The sequence below is a fragment of the Carya illinoinensis genome, chromosome 12 (genome assembly GCF_018687715.1).
Source record: "Carya illinoinensis cultivar Pawnee chromosome 12, C.illinoinensisPawnee_v1, whole genome shotgun sequence".
Classification (NCBI taxonomy): domain Eukaryota; kingdom Viridiplantae; phylum Streptophyta; class Magnoliopsida; order Fagales; family Juglandaceae; genus Carya; species Carya illinoinensis.
The window spans coordinates 28760176-28779305 of NC_056763.1; the positions used below are offsets into that span (position 1 = coordinate 28760176).

The 19130-nt window shown below is 29.6% G+C and overlaps 1 protein-coding gene across 1 annotated transcript; it reads right to left on the reverse strand.

Moving 5' to 3' along the window:
• Window positions 1-2093: 2093 nt before the first annotated feature.
• On the reverse strand, window positions 2094-11164 carry LOC122289938 (sodium/calcium exchanger NCL-like). Its single transcript, XM_043097376.1, has 7 exons — window positions 10498-11164; window positions 6211-6396; window positions 5316-5497; window positions 4334-4479; window positions 3945-4221; window positions 3511-3819; window positions 2094-2708 (listed from the first exon to the last, which is right to left on the reverse strand). The coding sequence occupies exons 1-7, from the start codon at window positions 10895-10897 to the stop codon at window positions 2460-2462; spliced, it is 1749 nt and encodes a 582-aa protein (XP_042953310.1). The 5' UTR covers window positions 10898-11164; the 3' UTR covers window positions 2094-2459.
• Between the last annotated feature and the right edge of the window lie 7966 nt (window positions 11165-19130).

The window sequence follows — 19130 nt, forward strand, 5'->3', positions numbered from 1 at the left end:
CTGAAACCCTTGCGGCTTCAAGGGAAATATGGATGATGTTATTAGTCATGAAATACCATCTTTTAATACAATTAGTATTTCAGATTCATATTATGGGTTTGATATGAAGTGTACATTATTAAAGAAGAAATAAAAGGGAATACAGAACATCTACCAAAAGATAGAAACACAAATATGAATATTTGTTAAATATTATTTTATTATCTTGAAGTAAGAATTACAGAAATTTGAGGCACTTTACCTCATTTTTCAAACGCTCTTGTTCTTCAAGAATCTGTATGGCATCCCTATCTAAAGGGGTGGGCAATCGAAAAGAAAATTTAAACAAGGATTTTAAATTCCTATTCTCTTACTTTATTGATTCTATCTTCATGTTGGAATCCAGAAGAAGTCGCTGAAGTATAGCAATATTCTCGTGGAGATTGTCAACTCCACAAGTTCTGGATTGCAATCGCTGAGAAAATGCAACAATGGATGATGAGTATCGGGTACCGAGACTCACAAGCTCATATATAGCTTCATTATCTGACTTATGAGTCAGATCATTATATTGCATGATAGCACCTGTGGTAGAAGCAGGAATAGCTGATGAACAAGGTGCAGAGTACCTCATATATTGGCCATGAGAAGATTGCTGAGCCATTGCAGGATAAGAATACAGAAAGAGATTACATAGTAAAAATGCAGTATGGTTACAGAAAATTGAAGAAGATGAGATGCGAATGAAGATGAGCTGAATATCTCTTTTATAGAAAAAAAAATTATGATACAGCATCTCTCGTGAAGCAAGAGAAAAGAGACGAAATATAGCTTCATAGCTCTGCGGTACCTGACAGCACGCCTGACACCTACAGAGGAGTTGAAAATCTGCGGTTCTTGTCTGATCTTAAAAGGCTGACCACCGTTTTTATTAAAAAAATGAGGTTAGTGGTTTAATGTTAATGAATTCTCCACTAACTGTGTTATTTACAAGAACTCCAGAAGAGTACAACTCCAGAAGAGTAGTTATGAGCAGAAAAATCCAGTTGTGATTATTTTATCAACATGGATTAAGTCCACAGTTAGTTGGATGTACAGATGCGAATTATCTTTCAGATACACACAAGAAGATCATTGCAATTCATGAGAAGAAAGTTGAAATTGATATCAAGAAGGTACGGTCAAGTAAAAATCTGGCAGATTTATTCACTAAAACATTACCAACTGCAACATTTAAGAAGATTATGCAGAACATTGGAATGCAGAGGTTTGAAGACCTGTTATCATGCACTTTTCAGGGGAAGTAATGTCTTGAAGACTTGTGCTGATTGTACTCTTTTTCCTTCGCTAAGGTTTTATTCCACTAGATTTTCCTTTGCAAGGTTTTAATGAGGCAATCCTAAAACACTCGGCGATACACATGAATACTGTACTCTTTTTCCTTCGCCATTGGTTTTTTCCCACAGGGTTTTTCCTTGACAAGGTTTTAACGAGGCATATTCTTTAAATATGGTCATCCAAAGGGGAAGTGTTATAAACTATCTTAAATTGTATGTCCACATTTATCTAGTCGACATATGCATAGTGCATAGTGCTAGCATAGTACTAGCATAGTGAGTTGGCCGACATATGCATAGTGCATAGTGCTGGCATAGTGAGTTGGCCGACATATGCATAGTGCATAATGCTAGCATAGTGAACAAGCATAGTCCCCTTTGTACGCCTATATATATCGTTGAATTCTTTAAAAAATTCATAAGTTTCATAACCTCTCTGAGCTCTATTTCTTTCTCTCTCCTTTTGAAAGTTTTATAACACGTTATGGCTCTCTCTTTTCAATGATTTCATAACAGTTTTTCATTAAAAGTCGTTTTAGCTTATTTGAAATCAAAAAATATATTATTAATTAACATCCAAACAATCTAATTTTTCTATTAAAGAGTTTTTAAGACTATTTAAATATTTTTTAATACTTATAACGCAATCTCAATCAGGCCAAATAAAAAGTTTTGAGCTTTTACACTTCAAACTTCTATAAATAGTAAATTTGATTGCATGCGCTTATAGATATTATTAGTCTCATCCATCAAAATCTCAACAAATTTACACATCACTTACTGAAAAATCTCTAAAAGTGATTTTTATTTAAAAATAAAACACTTTAAAACTAATAGAAGAGTCATACATAAGATTGGCATATTTCTTCATACAAAGCCACAAGCAAGACTAATGATAGATACGCAAACTCTTTAGAGGTTTACTTTATAGAGTAATCTACATATAATCACTTTACATACTTTCTGCACACTCTACTGATGTGATTAGCTGCATCAATTTTTTTTAATATACAACTATTCACATAAGTAAAGTATACAAAAGAGTATGTAAAAGTGACTACATATAGAGATTCTTTCTTTCCTACTAGAAATGGAAGATATATGTAAGTATACTTCCAATCAAAATTTTACACATCCGTAAATCTATGACCAGCCCAAAATATAATCAAGAACATAAATCAGTGCCAGGGAGAATGGGTAAAGTAGGAAAGCTACAAGAGCTGTCCAGAGTGGGAAATGGGTGCGGAAACTAGCAAAAACCCCCACCACAAGGCAGACAATAACAATAACCAGCACTTCAGATGAGAAATCCCATGTCAATCCCCTAATGTAAACGAGGGCTAAGAAGACTGAGAGGCAGAGAACATTATTCATCGTTACTGCCCCATATAGCTGCACCAAGAAATTGATTAATTATATCAGTACTTTCGAATTAATGAAGAGGTTATTATGGATCAATGTTTCCTGCTACCAAAGTACAAAATTAAAAGAAACAAATATTGTCAGAATAAAGGTACAACAGATGCAAAACATTGAATTCAAGTACTAACTTCCAGTTATGAATGACATGCATATTTTGACGGAGTTTTCCTTTTCCAATATCCATTAAAGTTACTAGGTTCATTAAGATCATATGGCAAATTACACATATTTCTGATTATTAGTCAGCTAACGAAGCCTTCAACAAACCCATAAATGCAAGTTTATTGTCAAATTTCAGGTCTTGTGTCCCTTGACTTCCAAGTATGCGAGGGACCAAGCAACATATTATGGCCCCTCATTGGTTTGGTTCCAACCACCAAGGAAGTACTAAGAAAAAACTGGAAATCCATTCCATATATATATATACATATCAAAAAGCTCCAGAACTCTCTTAGTTCAAAATCTCGTTGGCTCTCAAGATGTTTAGTTGTGTTTGTCAAAACATTCAAGATGGACAATTTCGTTCTATAACAGAAATGGCAACAAAGCAGCTCATGAGATGGCTAAATTAGCTTTGTCTTTAGAATTTGAGCATGTGTGGATGGAGGATGGACCTGTTGAGGTTCTTCCTATTATTGTTTCTGATAAGCTTTGTATTGATTGAGTTTCAATGAATGGAAGTTTCATGTCAAAAACAAAAATCTCGTTGGCTCTAGCTAAGATGCCCATAACACAAACATCGATATAAAGGAGTGGATGATGCAAAACAAACCTCAGAAAATGTTAGTGACGCGGTTGTCCTCTTGTCACGGCTAGCAAATATAATTGCAGACACAGCTTCACTAGAGTTGGTAGCCAAAGGCAGCGCGATGAAGGAGATGAAGAAAGCAGGAATGCTAGTTGCATCAGAGAAGTTATCGACAGCATCTACCAGCGGGTCAGCAAATGCGGCGGCAATGATAGTTCCCAGCAATAACAATAGCACTGCTTTGATAGAGGTCCATCTGGAACCACCATCCTTCTCAACTACTTCTTCACCTTGATCCCCCACATCCAACAAATCATGCTCTCTCTTTGTTTCCTATAAATGGATTTCCAAAAAATCAAGCATCTTGTTAAAATATGAAAATGATGAATGAACTTAACGAAATAAAAATTTCTTAACCAAAAGAAAGAAAGGGTCATGAATGAAAAACAGTTCCTTACCTCATGAAAGTCGTTTAAAAAGTTCATTGTGTTTGGACCAGGATCAGGTTTGGCAACCTGCGTCCTCTTTGCCCTTTTTATCCATCTAGAAATGCCATCGAAAAATTCATCCTTGTCAATAGCAGAATCACGAGATGTATCAAAATCGTTTAATACTTTTACTACAGCATCATCCTGATCCAGGTCAATCTCCTCAAACCCAATTCCTACAACTAATGCACTCAATTCTTCACGTGAAACATGTCCATCACCATTTGAGTCAATTGCAGCAAAAAGCCTGCCATGATATCAAACAAATATTCAGAAAATACCCTAAAAAACTAAGAAATGAAATTTTAATTTTCTGCCACTTCGTCATTTAAGAAGAAGAAAAAAATAAACAAACTTACTTTTCAATGACATCTCTGTCAGGTTCACCATCATCCCTTAACAATCTCCCCAGTGCACGCTGTCTTAAATGCTTTAACAGTCCTAATATTACATGCTTGTGCTTCACATAAGCAATTTTTCTCTTCTGGATCCAAGGCTGAAGGACCTACACAAGCTTTCCATTTTGTCTATCAGTGAACAACCCATCACCTTAAAAGTTACATTATTCCTTTCGAGTGACTTAGAGAATATGCTAAATGGACCGTTCCCCTGCCGCTAAGTTCCACAGCAGGGGATAAAAAGCATGCGAACCACTGTGCATTGATAAAACAATATTTCACCACTTGCTACGGTGTAATGTCAATTATTCAGACTAACTATGGGATGCTAAACGTTAGAATCTAAACTTCAGTCAAGGGTGAGGTTACTTAGGTCACTAATTCAACTGTGGATCAACTGGCTGAGCTGCTAAATTATGTTTTAGAATTATGAAATACAAAAATTTGTTTATTACCATTACAAGTTTTCCTGAAAAGAGAAAGGTAGCTCGATGGTTCAGCACTGTTAAGCCTCTTAAGAGGTCCAAGTTAAATTCCATACTAAAAAGGTAAAATTTCCTCAAATTGAATTTCCAGTCGAACCAATATCCCTTGAAAATAATTAACTTTGGAAATAAATCAACAAGAAATTAGGATAGCTCGCTAATTGAGAATTTCCGCATGGCTCCTGAAAACCTGACTTCAAAGTCCTGACAACTCAACACCCCGACTTCAACCATGGGATCAACAGAAACCAGCAAATTTAACAATCTGATCATGGACCAAGTCAGTTGCTTATCAGGTCTGTGACATAAACTAGAGCCCAAAGGGGGATCTTTCATCCTAACCAGCTAGCATACAGGTTTCATAGCAATCTATAAAACGTTCAGTACACAAACTTTCAAAGTACACAATATGATTAATCGGTAAACTAGATAGTGGTATGAGACATAGGCATGATCACCTGATAAAAGCAATAGGAAACCAATAGTAGGAGAGAGACAATAAGCGCAATCAAGACTGCCAAGTGCCTCCCCGAAGTTGAATCCAGAATTTGTGGTATTTGCACAATTAAAAATGGGATGACAGATATAACCATTATGATTGCAGCATAGCTAGTCCAGATATCAGTACTAACGCCCGATTCTGCAACATAGGGATTTTATTGGGTCAAAAACCATTTAATATGTTTAATCATACAGTTACAGAGTTGTTTACAGAAAACATAAACAAATGGTTCGGAGCTGTAGGATAATAACTTAAGCATCCCTTCAACTGTCAGAAACTCAATGCAATACAGTACCGTAGATCCAAAGTTTATCTATATCTGCAACATATCAGATGGGAACTGTGCATGACACAATCCATCCCCAAAACAGATAAAAGGTTTCACCATGCATCATATTAGTCTAAGAAAGATAAAGGCAAAATGGTCCCATATTAGTCTAAGATAGATAAAGGCAAAATGGTCCCACATATACTTGCCTTGGGATCACGTTGCAAATGCATCAAAGCATTGTCTGGCAGTTTGTGAGTTTTGTTTTAAGTAAATTCGAAGATTTTTTTTCATTGTACCCTGCATCACTGTGGGCATGTGAGCAATGTCTTCCCAATATCTTTATGTAGAGAGAGAGAGAGAGAGAGAGAGATCCCTCATGCTTTAGATCATATATTTTCAATTTCAACCCGTTTATTAAAATCTTTTTTGTCATAACTTCAAGGTGAGTTGAAAAATTAGCAGAGACAGTGATGCTTAAGTTCGCAAAAAAAAAAAAAAACCCAAAGGAGGCTACAAAAGCAACTCGTTTGATTTTCAAATATTATTAGCAAATTAACAAGACGAAATCCAATGGACATACCAGTTAAGCTAAACCCTTTTGTATCTTTTGCATCTTGTGCAACTGAATCAACAAGGTCACATTTGCCAACAATGACACACGTTCCCCATATTATTGTAAGAAGCATAACAGTTGACCCAGCTAGCAAGCCCATTCCAACAGAAACCTGACTTTGAGCAGTTGCTGTACTTCCAGAAAGACCAGATACTTCACAAGACAAAAGATTTTATTAGAAGCATTAGAAATCAACCATAAATTGTATGATTTACAATGGCTGATAGATAAGACTCGGTAATCAGTGAAAGAGGTCGAAAGCATAGTCAAAATTTATGTAAGAGAAAATCCTGATTGAAAGAGAAACAGATTGAGAAGGTTTTAATAATGTGACAACATAAGAACACTAACTAGTAACTGCTCAGACTGTTTAAGCACAATGAGCTACGTTACCATATATGGCATCTAAGCCAACTCGGGATCGGGAAAATGACTTGAATAAAAGCCAAATTAGCAAATCTAGGAGAAGCTTAAAAGCATCCTAATGCAACCTAAATCCAGCGGCAAACTTCCAAATCCTTTCAAATAATTTTTTTTATGTAATTCAAATAAATTGTTACAATATGTAATTCCAATCCTTGTTAATGGTCCCCATCAGTGACACAACAGTCTTGTGTTTGTTTGATTTGGATGGTGACAATTTGGAGAGAGAGAGAGAGAGAGAGAGAGAGAGAGAGAGAGAGAGGGGAAAAAAAGGAAAGAAAATGGATAGAGTAATGTTATAAAAGTATTAATTTGCAACTAAACAAGAAATATCAATTCAAGTTCCGTTTCCACTATAGTCTAATTAGATTAATGAAAAAGAAAAGAAGTGATGAGAGAGAGGAAGAAATTGAGTAGAAAGATGAAAGAGTAGGGGTGAAATGACAGACACGGGTAGTATATGATTTTAATTAAAGATAAGGGATATTATCAATTTTTAGATAGCCTTTAATTTTATTAATCATCAATCCATTCAGTCACATTCTTTCCAATTTTGGAGGCAAACTCAGGATTTATAATATAATAATTACTTTTTGTATAGGATTTAATATTAAAATAATCTGTGGTTTAACTTTTGGACATATTGATCCTTATATTTAGATTTTGAAAAAATTAGTCCCATGCTTTCAAATTCGATCAAATCAATCTTCAGGTCAATGTTTCATTAATAAACTGGTAGATAGGATGACGTGGCATGTCACGTATCAGGAAAAAAAAAAAAGATTTTTCAAGCCAAAAATACCTTAGAAAATAAAACTTCTAAAATCTTCAATATTAAAAAATAAAATAAAGTAAATCGTGTGGTACCACCACCTCTGCAGGGGTGCCACTGCCACCCTAGTACTAGATCTACAGAGATCGGCCACCGTTGGTCCCCTGGTAGATATCTTAGCTTCCAGACAAGATGTAAACGATATCAAAACTCAGAAAGCAAAGGGTTATTATGCTAGGCTACCGCTCAGAGCATTAGTATTAGTTTGATCAAATTTATCTTTAAATTTGGTTAATATCAACACTTTTTTATATTTACCTACTCCATCAAAATTCAATCTTTATATTGGATTAACCATTTATTCTCTATATAATAATAAAATATTATTAAATTAATAAATTTTTTATTTAATTTATTTTCTCACATTTTGTAATTCTACCAATTAAATGTTAATAATAATTATATTCTAATTAGATTAATATTAAAAAAAGTATAATTAAATGTTAATAATAATTATTATATTATATTTAATAATTATATTATATTACATTAATATTATTATATTATAATTAAATTAATATTTAAAAAGTATTATTAAATGTTAATAATAATTATATTCTAATTAAATTAATATTAGAAAGAGTATTATTAAATGTTAATAATAATTATATTGTATTAAATTAATATTACAAAAAAGTATTATTAAATGTTAATAGTAATTATATTCTAATTAAATTAATATTTAAAAAAGTATTATTAAATGTTAATAATAATTATATTCTAATTAAATTAATATTAAAAAAATATTATTAAATGTTAATAATAATTATATTCTAAATGTTAAATGTTAATTATATTCTAATTAATTTAATTTATTTGTTTGGAATGATAAATTAATATTTTAATATTTGATGAATGAGTAGTGGTCTTCCATCTTTAGCCAACCACTGTACCAAAAGTCCAAATTATTTTAGACTTGCCCAATCTAATGTGAAGGATTTTTGAGCCAAATTATGTAAAATTTGGTCAAGTATCTCATTTGACCAAGCCAATGTGAATGCTCTTAGTAACGAATGATGAGCGTGCTGCATGTATTTTTTTATATTTTTTTAATATATTTAAATATTTTTAAAAAATAAAAAATATATATTAATATATTAAAACTTACTTAATATCTTAAAAATTATTATTATTATTATTTTAAATTTTTATACAAAATATAACAAATAATTTAATTTTTTTAATCTCAAAATAATAATAATATCAAAAAATAATATTTTAAATTTTTATTTAAAACAAAAAAATTTCATAGACTATCAATATTTATAGTAAATTAAAAAAATTAATAAAATAAATAAATTAATGAGCGGTACCATAAGATGGTACATCCCAGGCCCCACACTGTCATTTCTCAAAAGAAAATAGTGCAATTAATGTACCAGTACCAACTCAAATATAACGGACCTAGACCGTAGCTCAAACGACAAGTATATTTTATGGGGTCCAAAGCTGACTGCGTCTTAACTTGACAATGGCTCTTCTCAATTACTTGAACAAGAAGCACGGGATAAGAAATCACAGATTCGGCCAAAAGCATAACAATACAAGCACGGGATAAGAGGGAATCACAAAACTTTCATGAGATATTCAGCTTTTAAACATGTTTTTTTTTATTTATTTATTAAAGTTACTTTCCCATATGACTCTTGGCCAAGCAAAAAGGCGAAAAACTGAACAATTTTGTCCAGATTCCAAACTGAAGAGCTGGGGACGCAAAGGGGATAGGATAGACAGATTCAGAATTTAGAACTCGTTAACTTTTTTAAGCTTTTCTTTTCTTTCCCTTTCATTTTAATATTATCATTTTTTAAAATTCATACATCAAATAAAATAAATAGTTTAATTTTTAAAATTTTAAAATAAAAATTATATTAAAAAAATTATATTTTAATAATATTTTATTTCAATTTTAACTTTTATTCTATTTAAAATAAACGAGGCACCTGTGTTATTTTAATTGTTATTTCCTTTATTCTTTGGTTAAAAGATAAAAGAACCCAAAAATTAAAGAAGAGTTGAGTCCGATCGTGAGAGATTTTGTGGACCGAATCGGACTAATTCGATTCAAGATTTTTCCATCCTGAATCGGATCGAATAGCCTAAGGATTTGGACGTGCCGGTCCGGTTAATCCGTTCAGTCAAACCTTCTTCTTTTTTTCTTTTTTTTTTTTTTTAAATCGATTGATAAAAGAAATTATTTAAAATATTAAATTAAAATAAAGTGACTTATTAAATGAGAATTTTATAACAAATTGTACAATTATTAATATATACTAATATTATATATTATAGTTATACATTAAAAAATATAATAATATATTGATTTAAATATATATAGTTATAAATTTAGTACCAATACTATAACTAATAACTATATTAGTAGTATTACTAATATATTATATGTTAGTGATAAATTAGTAATACTATATTAAATAATACTCTATGTAGTTATAGTAATTTAATACTAACATATTAAGTTAACTATACTAATACTATTATAAATTTATAGATATACTATAATTTATATTATAACTCTTATAATATGTTAATATATTAATATATACTAGTACTATATATTATAATTATACATAAAAAAAATATAATATTTATATAATATTATGATATATTAAGAATTAATTATATATAATTATTTATATAAATAATAAAATATATATTTTTTAATTTTAATTAGATCCAATCCGGAGCGAAAAACTCATGAACCGTGGACTGAATCAAATTGATTCAATCTTATATAATTTGAACCTGACAAAACCGAATTTCAGAAATGGCCAGTAAAGTTGATTTCTCATCTGGACTGGCCGAATCTCTCCCCTACCCAAAATGTTAACTAGTTCAATAATTTCCTTATTCTTTCCGTTTTCAGTAACCAAATATTTTTCATTTCGTTTTAAACCCACCACTTTCTCACCAACCAAACAGGCGAAAGAAAATAGAAAATCCAAACCACCAAAATAAAAAAAGGTGAATGAAGTGCGTACCGAGAATGAGCATGGCGTCGGGAAGGGCACCAAGGACTGGGAGGAACAAACCGCCAACAATACCGGGGCCAAGAATCTCTAACAAGAGCTCGCTCCCTTTGGACAAATACGTGGCGGAGAGGAACATGAGGTAGCCATAGACGACGATGAGGAATAGGTTGCCGAGCACGGTGGTGGTGCACGGAAGGAACCCGTAGGTCTGCTCGCAGGTCGACTCAGCGGAGGTGGAGGGCAAGTTGAGAGCAAGGAAAGGTGGGCCCTGAAGCTGGTGGACACCATCGGAAACTAGATCAGTAGACGACGACAGGTATTGAGGGTGGGCGATGGAGCGGCCATGCCCGGGGCTAGCAACGACTAGGAGGACGAGGAAAAGGAAGAAGACGATTAAGCGGTTAGACATGGCTGACAAACAGAAGGAGGGGATGGGAAAGGATTATTCAGGGAGTGGTTAGCTTGCACATCTGAGAGATTCAGGGCGTTTCTTCAGGATTTTGAGTGGCTATATAAAAATAGCATACAAAACACTCCGCAACCAACGGTGAACGCGGAGACACGGCGTAAGAACTTGCGTCAAAGCCGTGTTCTGATGGTGTATGATTTGTATTCTATACGTTTAGTTCTGGAAGTCTGATGTTTTGAACTTCAAACATCGTCTTCATCTTTTTCCTTATGGTTTTACTTTTCACCCTTTTGATAAATATAAGAATAAAAGTAAAAGATTTTTGTTTTTATTGGATAATTAGTTAAAGCTATTTTATAATTTGATGTGCTGAACCTCAATTTATAAATTTACTAAATCAAAGTTTTTAGTCATAAAAATTTCTTCTTTCTACAACACGTTAAATACCATATACGAATAAAATAATTCTATTCTCAAATTGTTACACAAAACACGTATAACATAATATTTATATAACATAATTTCATTTAAAAAATAATTTTTAAAATCTGAATCTTATAAATTAAATATTATCATTTAAGTGATATGAATTATATACTTTACACGCCGACTTGAGAATATAATCATTCGTACAAATAAATTTGCATTACGATTACGATTTTTTAGATTAGTTATATTATGATAAATGATATCCACAGTGTTGGTATATACAAGTTTCGTGCACTTTATTTAAAAAAATATAGATATATTTAGAACTCACAAGAGAAAATTATTTTTTTAATAATGAATCTCATTTTTTTTTTCAAATAGAGTGCACAAAGTTTGCAGACTCTATGACTATATCTAGTATTAGTCTTATATTATATATGATATTCTCATTTTTATTTTTAATGCATTAAATTTGTGATATTGTCTATCAAATTTTAAATTAATTCTTATTTTTAAAATTTAATAATTTATAAGAAACAAAGATGTAGCATATAATTTTTTGCGAGCAAAATGATAATAAATTATAAAATACGGTAAAAAAAATCGTTATTCAGCTTAAAAAAACATCCATTGATGTTTTAAAATAGAGCTCCTATGAAATATCACCAAGAAGTTTCGCCAAGTACCTATCATTTCATACGTAAAAATTTTGTCCCATATATGATATAAGTTCTATCAATTAAGAATTTTAATGGAATGTGCCAAATAAGATCAATGAGAAGATGATAAATATTTGAATAAAACAATGAATGTCGATTGCTATCAAAATTGAGAATAATGTTTGACATTGTTTTTTAAAATAGTTCTGGAATTCTAGTGGATCTACGTCATCGTCACCGACCCCCCCCCCCCCCCCCAACTTTTTCTTTTGTTTTTGCACCATTTCTTAACGGGGAAGGTAAGTTGGTTGATGGGTGGATTTTCTCCCGTCCTTTCAATTTTTCATTTTCTTACTTTTGTGTGTACGTTCCTCTGATGTCAATTGTCAAGACTAGGAAAAGAGAAAGAGGGATGCTTTAGAAATAAGGAAAGAAATTTTATAAAAAAATATATATATTGATTTTGTTTTGATATGTTAGAATATAAAATTATTTTTATTATAAAATAAATATATTATATTATATTAAATTATCTATATAATTTTATAAAATTATTTTTATATAATATTTTTATGCGTATCGCACTTCTAAATAAAATCGTACCCTCCCATACTACATAGAAAACACTTGAATACTATTATAAAAAAAAAAAAAAAAAAGCAAGAAATTGAGGTCTCCGAATAAATTATGTGAAAACACCCTATAATGTTAACATCAAAGTATCTAATAATTATTTATTTAACAAAATGTTAAAAGGTAATTATTAAATAATTTATGATGTAAAGTCTCGTTATAATATTAAATTTACTTCTTCTTATCGACTTAATATTTTAAGATGAGTAGTTATTAAATTATTTATATTATATTCTTAACTTTATAATAATGAATATATATTTTATGTACGAACTATTATAATGCCATTTTACATCCTAAACTACTTATTATACATATATATTTTATTCGTATACATATTAGCTCAATATTCAACTTATCAAAAAAATAGTTATGTAACATATAGTTATTTTTATATACTTCTTGCATATTTTACTGATGTGATTAGTCAAAATAATTATATTATACTAAAAAAAATTAATACAATCAATCACATTAGTGGAATATATATGAAGTAAGCGAAAGTGACTGCATATAGAATTTTTGTTAAAAAAAATAATACAGCTAATTACAGTAATAAAGTGCATAAGAAGTACACAAAAGTAATTATATATAAAAAAAATTATTAAAAAAATGTTTCAAGTGTATCCCGAATATCAGCCATGTTGTGCTCATAATTTTACAAGAGAATATGTCATTACAAAATATGGCTTGTCTATACTCAAGATTATTTTATAATTATTTTAAAAAAATGTTAAAAAGTAATTATTAACTAGTCATGATGCAAAGGCTGAATTTAATTTATTTATAAAATGTATTGATTTTCATAGTTTAATAAGGTATAAAATATAAAGCCCTTCATGTTTTGATGCAAAATATATAATGAGTAGTGGGTGACCTTTACGTGAGTTTTAAGTGGTGCTCATTAAATAATAATATTATCAATATTAATAAATAAGCCGCCACAACTGCAAATAAGGTCAAAAAGTTGAGTGAAAATAGGCAAAATCAATATTAATCTTAGATTTGGGTACACAAATAAACTTCTTCACTCAAATAAAAAATATTTAATTAATTAATGATGGGTGGGCCCGGGTAAGATACGTACATTTGCTTATGACGTTTTTTTTTTTTTAATTTATAAGTTAAAGCGTGATTTAGATATTGAGATGATTTTACATAAAAGTTAAAAATTAAATAAAATATTATTTGAATATTATTTTTTAATATTATTATTATTTTGATATTTGAAAAAATTAAATTGCTTATTATATTTTGTATAAAAATTTGAGAAAATTATAATGATGAGATGAGATGAGATGAAACATTTTTACTATCCAAATGGGGCTAGAGAAATGCTTTGATTACAAAAATAATTTAACAAAATAAACTTATAAATTAACATAATTTGATATCATACATCACATTATAAAATTATTTTTATTATAAATTAAATATAACAAACATCTTAAATGATATCAATTTATAAGTTTACTTTTATTAAAAAAAAAAAAAAGTTGTTGCCATGGGTAGAGATACATTTGTTTTGTAAGAGAGAAATTCTACACATAAGCATTACACCACGTATCAATTTTATCTTACTGTTAAAATATATGTGTGTTTAAATAAAATGATAAAAATAATAAATTACATATTGGAAGAGCTATGTACTATAAAATTTACTATACGAGCTTTGCTAATCATAAGCTCACACATTACACACCTTATTTTTTAAAAAAAAAAAAATTATTCTTCTTAAATTAATTGTATTTTTTTACTCATTAATCATATATTAAATGTTTGCTAAAAGAAAAAACTAAAAAAAAAGAAAATGTAATGTGTAAGTTTATGTTTAAAATTTTTCTTATTTATAGCATTTCTCTCCACCCTCAACGCGTAAAATCCGTGGATGTGGATTGGACAACAAGGAAATGGGTGAAAGCATGAATATATAATAATTGCCCCCCAAATAAAGCGACGTCTCGTCCCCCTTTCTACAGTATCATAATTATGAAAATGAGGCGCTATGTAATAATTGAAAGGGGTGAACTATGTATATGTAGCTTATATAGGGTGGTTTAGATTCTGAAATGAGATAAAATGAAATGATATGGTTTTAGATTAAAGATAAAAGTTGAATAAAATATTTTTAAAATATTATTTATATTTTAAAATTTGAAAAAATTAAATTGAGATTTGAAAAAATTGAATTGTTTATTATATTTTATTTCAAAATTTAAAAAAATTATAATGATAAGATGAAATGAAATGGGATGAGATACTTTCCAAATCTAAACAGGGTTGCCTTTAAAGTTGTGTGCCCTTTGAATCCATCTAATGGACCACCTCCTACCCCATATTTTGCTAAATTTTAATTTCATTCTAGAGAGAGAGAAAAAAAAAAAAGGAACTCAAAGACAATATCAAGCACGTCCTTTATTCAAAATAAAAAATAAAAAATCAAGCACATCCTCTTGTAAATAAATCTCGATTTACGGTGATGTTAGATTCTTCATGCATTTACTTTGTCTCTGTTTACTTTAATTGAATCAATAATTCTTAGAATTTGTTATATACATCCAAACGTTACACTTATGGCAAACAAAATAGATGAAGATTGCCAATATAAATAATAAAATGATATAATAGAGAGACTGATATATCTTTAATGAGTTATTCTATTTACAAATCAGTGTTTTCATATTGATATAAAAAAAACTTTGATGTATAAGATTTTAAACTTTATTTTCTATTTGTAAATCAAATTTCGTAAATCAACTTTATTTTAGTTGGGTGTCCAATTAACTATAAGAAAATAATATTTAAAAAAATATATAAAAAAACAATATTAATTATCTTAAAAAAAAGAAGAAGAGAAAACTCTCTAAAAAGGAAAAAAACAAAATTAAAATTAAGAACGGGTATGGCGCCACGTGCATGTCTCTGTCTGCCTCAACGACTTTCTTAATTGGCCGGCAAGTCGGCAACTTTCTTCCACGTATACACTTGTTTGTTAATTAGGTACGGTTGGGCAGTTACACTTGTTTGTTAATTTAGGTACGGTTTGTTAATTTAGGTACGGTTGGGCAGTTACACTTGTATGTTATTTCAACGACTTTTTTAAATTTTTATATAAAATATAATAAATAATTTAATTTTTTAAAATTTTAAAATAATAATATTATTAAAATATAATAATATTACATCTTAAAATTTAAAATTTTTATCTTACTAACAAACCCAACCTTGATGAAAAAAACTACTATGATTACTAACTTTGACCGCTTCATACAACTGCTACGTAGAGAGGGTGGCATAGAAAAACTTGAATTGTGAAAGTGAATAAAGAAATGAGATAGAAAAAGAAGTGCGTGCGAACCCTAGAGTTAAAATATTGTCATATCACTCTAGTGACTACATGCGTCGTGAGAGAGAGAGGGGGGTGGCATAGAGAAACTCGAACTGTGAAAGTGAAGAAATAAATGAGGAGGAAAAAGAGGTGCATGCGAATCCTAGAGTTAAAACGGCGCCATATCCTTTATATTTTTTTCAAATTTTAAGTTCTAAAACGACGCTGTTTTAAGTGAAACGATATTATTTCATATATGTATAATTAAAAAAAAATACAGTTAAATTATCGATTGGTTCAGCAGTTTGACCTAAGTTCAAATCGGGATTGAACCGCTAGACATCAGTTTTGGCCAAATTCAATTATCGGCTGATTGGTTTTACGTCAGTTTTGACAAGTTTTGATCTCTGACAGCCAGTTTGAGTCTGTCCTAGTTGGTTTTAAAGTTTTTTGTCCAGCCATAATTCTTTTAGTGGTCCCATTTTTTTTTCTTTTTATATATATATTTTTATTTTTTCCCGCCATAGTGGTCTAAGTTGCGTACAAACAGATGGATAATATTTATTTTATTTTAGTTGGTGTCCAATTAACTATAAGAAAACAATATTTAAAAAAAAAACTATAAAAAAACAATATTAATTATTAAAAAACAAAAGAAGAGAAAACTCTCTCAAAAAAGAAAAAAACAATATTAAAATTAAGAACAGGTATGGTCGCCACGTGCATGTCTATGTCGGCCTCAACGACTTTCTTAATGTATGTTTGGGATTGCGGTAAAATATATTACTTTTAACTTAAAACTTATAGTTTAGAACTTAACGTAATAAGCTCTACTATTAAAAATCTATTTATTGTTCAGGATCAATATATCTATAACACTTTTAAACATACTAATTTGTTTGGAAACAAATTTAAAAAATACTTTTTGACATAAAAATGACATAAAAGGGCATATACTTGATAAAAATAAAATATTATAATAAAATAATAACAAAAATAGTCTAATAGATTTTTCAATAATTATAATTTAAAAGATAATTTCTTTAATGATGCATAAGTAATAGGAGAAGAATGAAAAATATTGATGAAGAAAGTCTTGAGTATATTATACGGGAATAATAAAAAATAATGATTGGCAAAGTTGTCGTTATGCTAAAATGATAAGGGTCATTTCGTAATGTACATATCACCATAAAATAGGAATTATTTTTTCTAAAGTGCTTCTGATAAAAAGCATCACTTTGGTGCTTTTGTTGAAACGTAATTTTCTATTTTTTCTTGGTTTAGAAGTATTTTAATGTAAAACTAATAAATAGATAAATTTTATCATATAAACACTTTACACTATTTTATTGCACTTTTTAAATTTTTCATTGTAATCCCAAACAGGCCTTTGGTTGCGCAGCAAGTCGGCAACGTTCTTCCACGTGTACACTTGTTTGTTAATTTAGGTACGGTTGTTAATTTGTTTCACGAATACACTTGTTTCTTCCACCGGCAATGCTACATGCAGTCGTGGAATTGCAAACGTCACGCAATCGTTTTAAAAAAGAGTGGGGTCCACGATTAAAAGTTAGTTTTTTTTTCATGTGGGTCCCATATTAATTCATTTTTTTTAAAACGACTGTACGCCGCTTGCACAACCACGACTACAAATATCATTTCTCTTCTTCCACGTATACACGTGCATGTCTCTGTCAGCCTCAACGACTTTCTAGTTGGGCAGCAAGTCGGCAACATTCTTCCACGTATACACTTCTTTGTCTTGCAGTTAAAATTTTTTATCTTAAATTTAAAATTTTTATATCATTATTATAAATTTTTAAATTTTTATATAAAATATAATAAATAATTTAATCTTTTTATAATTTTTTTAAATTCTAAAATAATAATATTATTAAAATATAATATTTTATTTTAAAATTTAAAATTTCCATATTACTATCAAATCCAACCTTAATGAAAAAAGTTACTATGACTACTAACTTTGACCGTTTCATATGGTTGTTACGTAAATTTTTTTTAGCTTAATAATTAAATAAATGATTTTAAATATATTAATATATTTTTTATTTTTTAAAAATATTTAAATATATTAAAAAATATGAACAAAAAATTAAAAGTGACTAACCATCACAAGAAACGGTACCATTCAAGCAGCAAAGAAACCCGCTCCTAATTTAATTAAATGAGTTTACACATAAGCTCCTGTTAACACACTGTTTATCGTATTATTAATTATAATTTTTAAAAAATTTTAAAGTAACAATTAGGTAGAAAGCTTCTATATCAACGGGTGCTCGGTAAAATAAGATTTATAAATAAATTTTTATAATTAAATTAATATACAATATAAATGTTTTATTTTTTGTTAAGATTTAATTCAGCACCTTAATTAATTAATTTCCTCTCACGGTAGGTTTAACACGCAATCTTCTAGATTAATTTGAGTGGATTTTAGAAGCAAGAGATTGTTGTTTTATACAAACTAGTAATATATATTGGAAGTGATATTTGTAGTTATAAGATATGCAACATATTATTTTTTAAAATCTATATAAAAAAATATTTTTTTAATAATAAAGTTTAATTTTTTTTAATGAAATATATAAGAATGATATATTTTAAAATTGTATCTAACATTATCTTTTTATATTTCTCTAAAAAAGTTGTGAGCTATTGAAATAGATAAATAAATTGTTTAAAAAACCCCTCAATTTCTTCAAAACCCCAACAACCCCCCCCCCCCCCCCCCCCCCCCCCCTTTTTTTTTAATTTTCTTTTTAGAAAATCTTAAATATTTATACGGGCGATCACACCATCCCTGAAATATTGTTCAAAGGGGAGGTTGGGATCATACTATCCCTGAAATGTTGTTCATAGGGTTGGGACCATACCAACCACCCCCATGTCATTAGGGTGGCAAAGACTGCCCACCACAAAATGGCTATACTCATTTAAGTCAAAAATATAATTATACGTATTATCTTTATTTGATAAAGATAAATAATTTGGCCTTAAAAACACACTATGCAAGGACATGTGTAACGTATACATGCTTAGATGATGTAGTTCTTTTGTTTTTTTAGAAACCATATAAAACACCCATTTATCTCTTTATTCACTTTGAAAAATGCTTGGGATATTCATAATGGGTCCCGAGCATTTTTTCAAACAGTATATT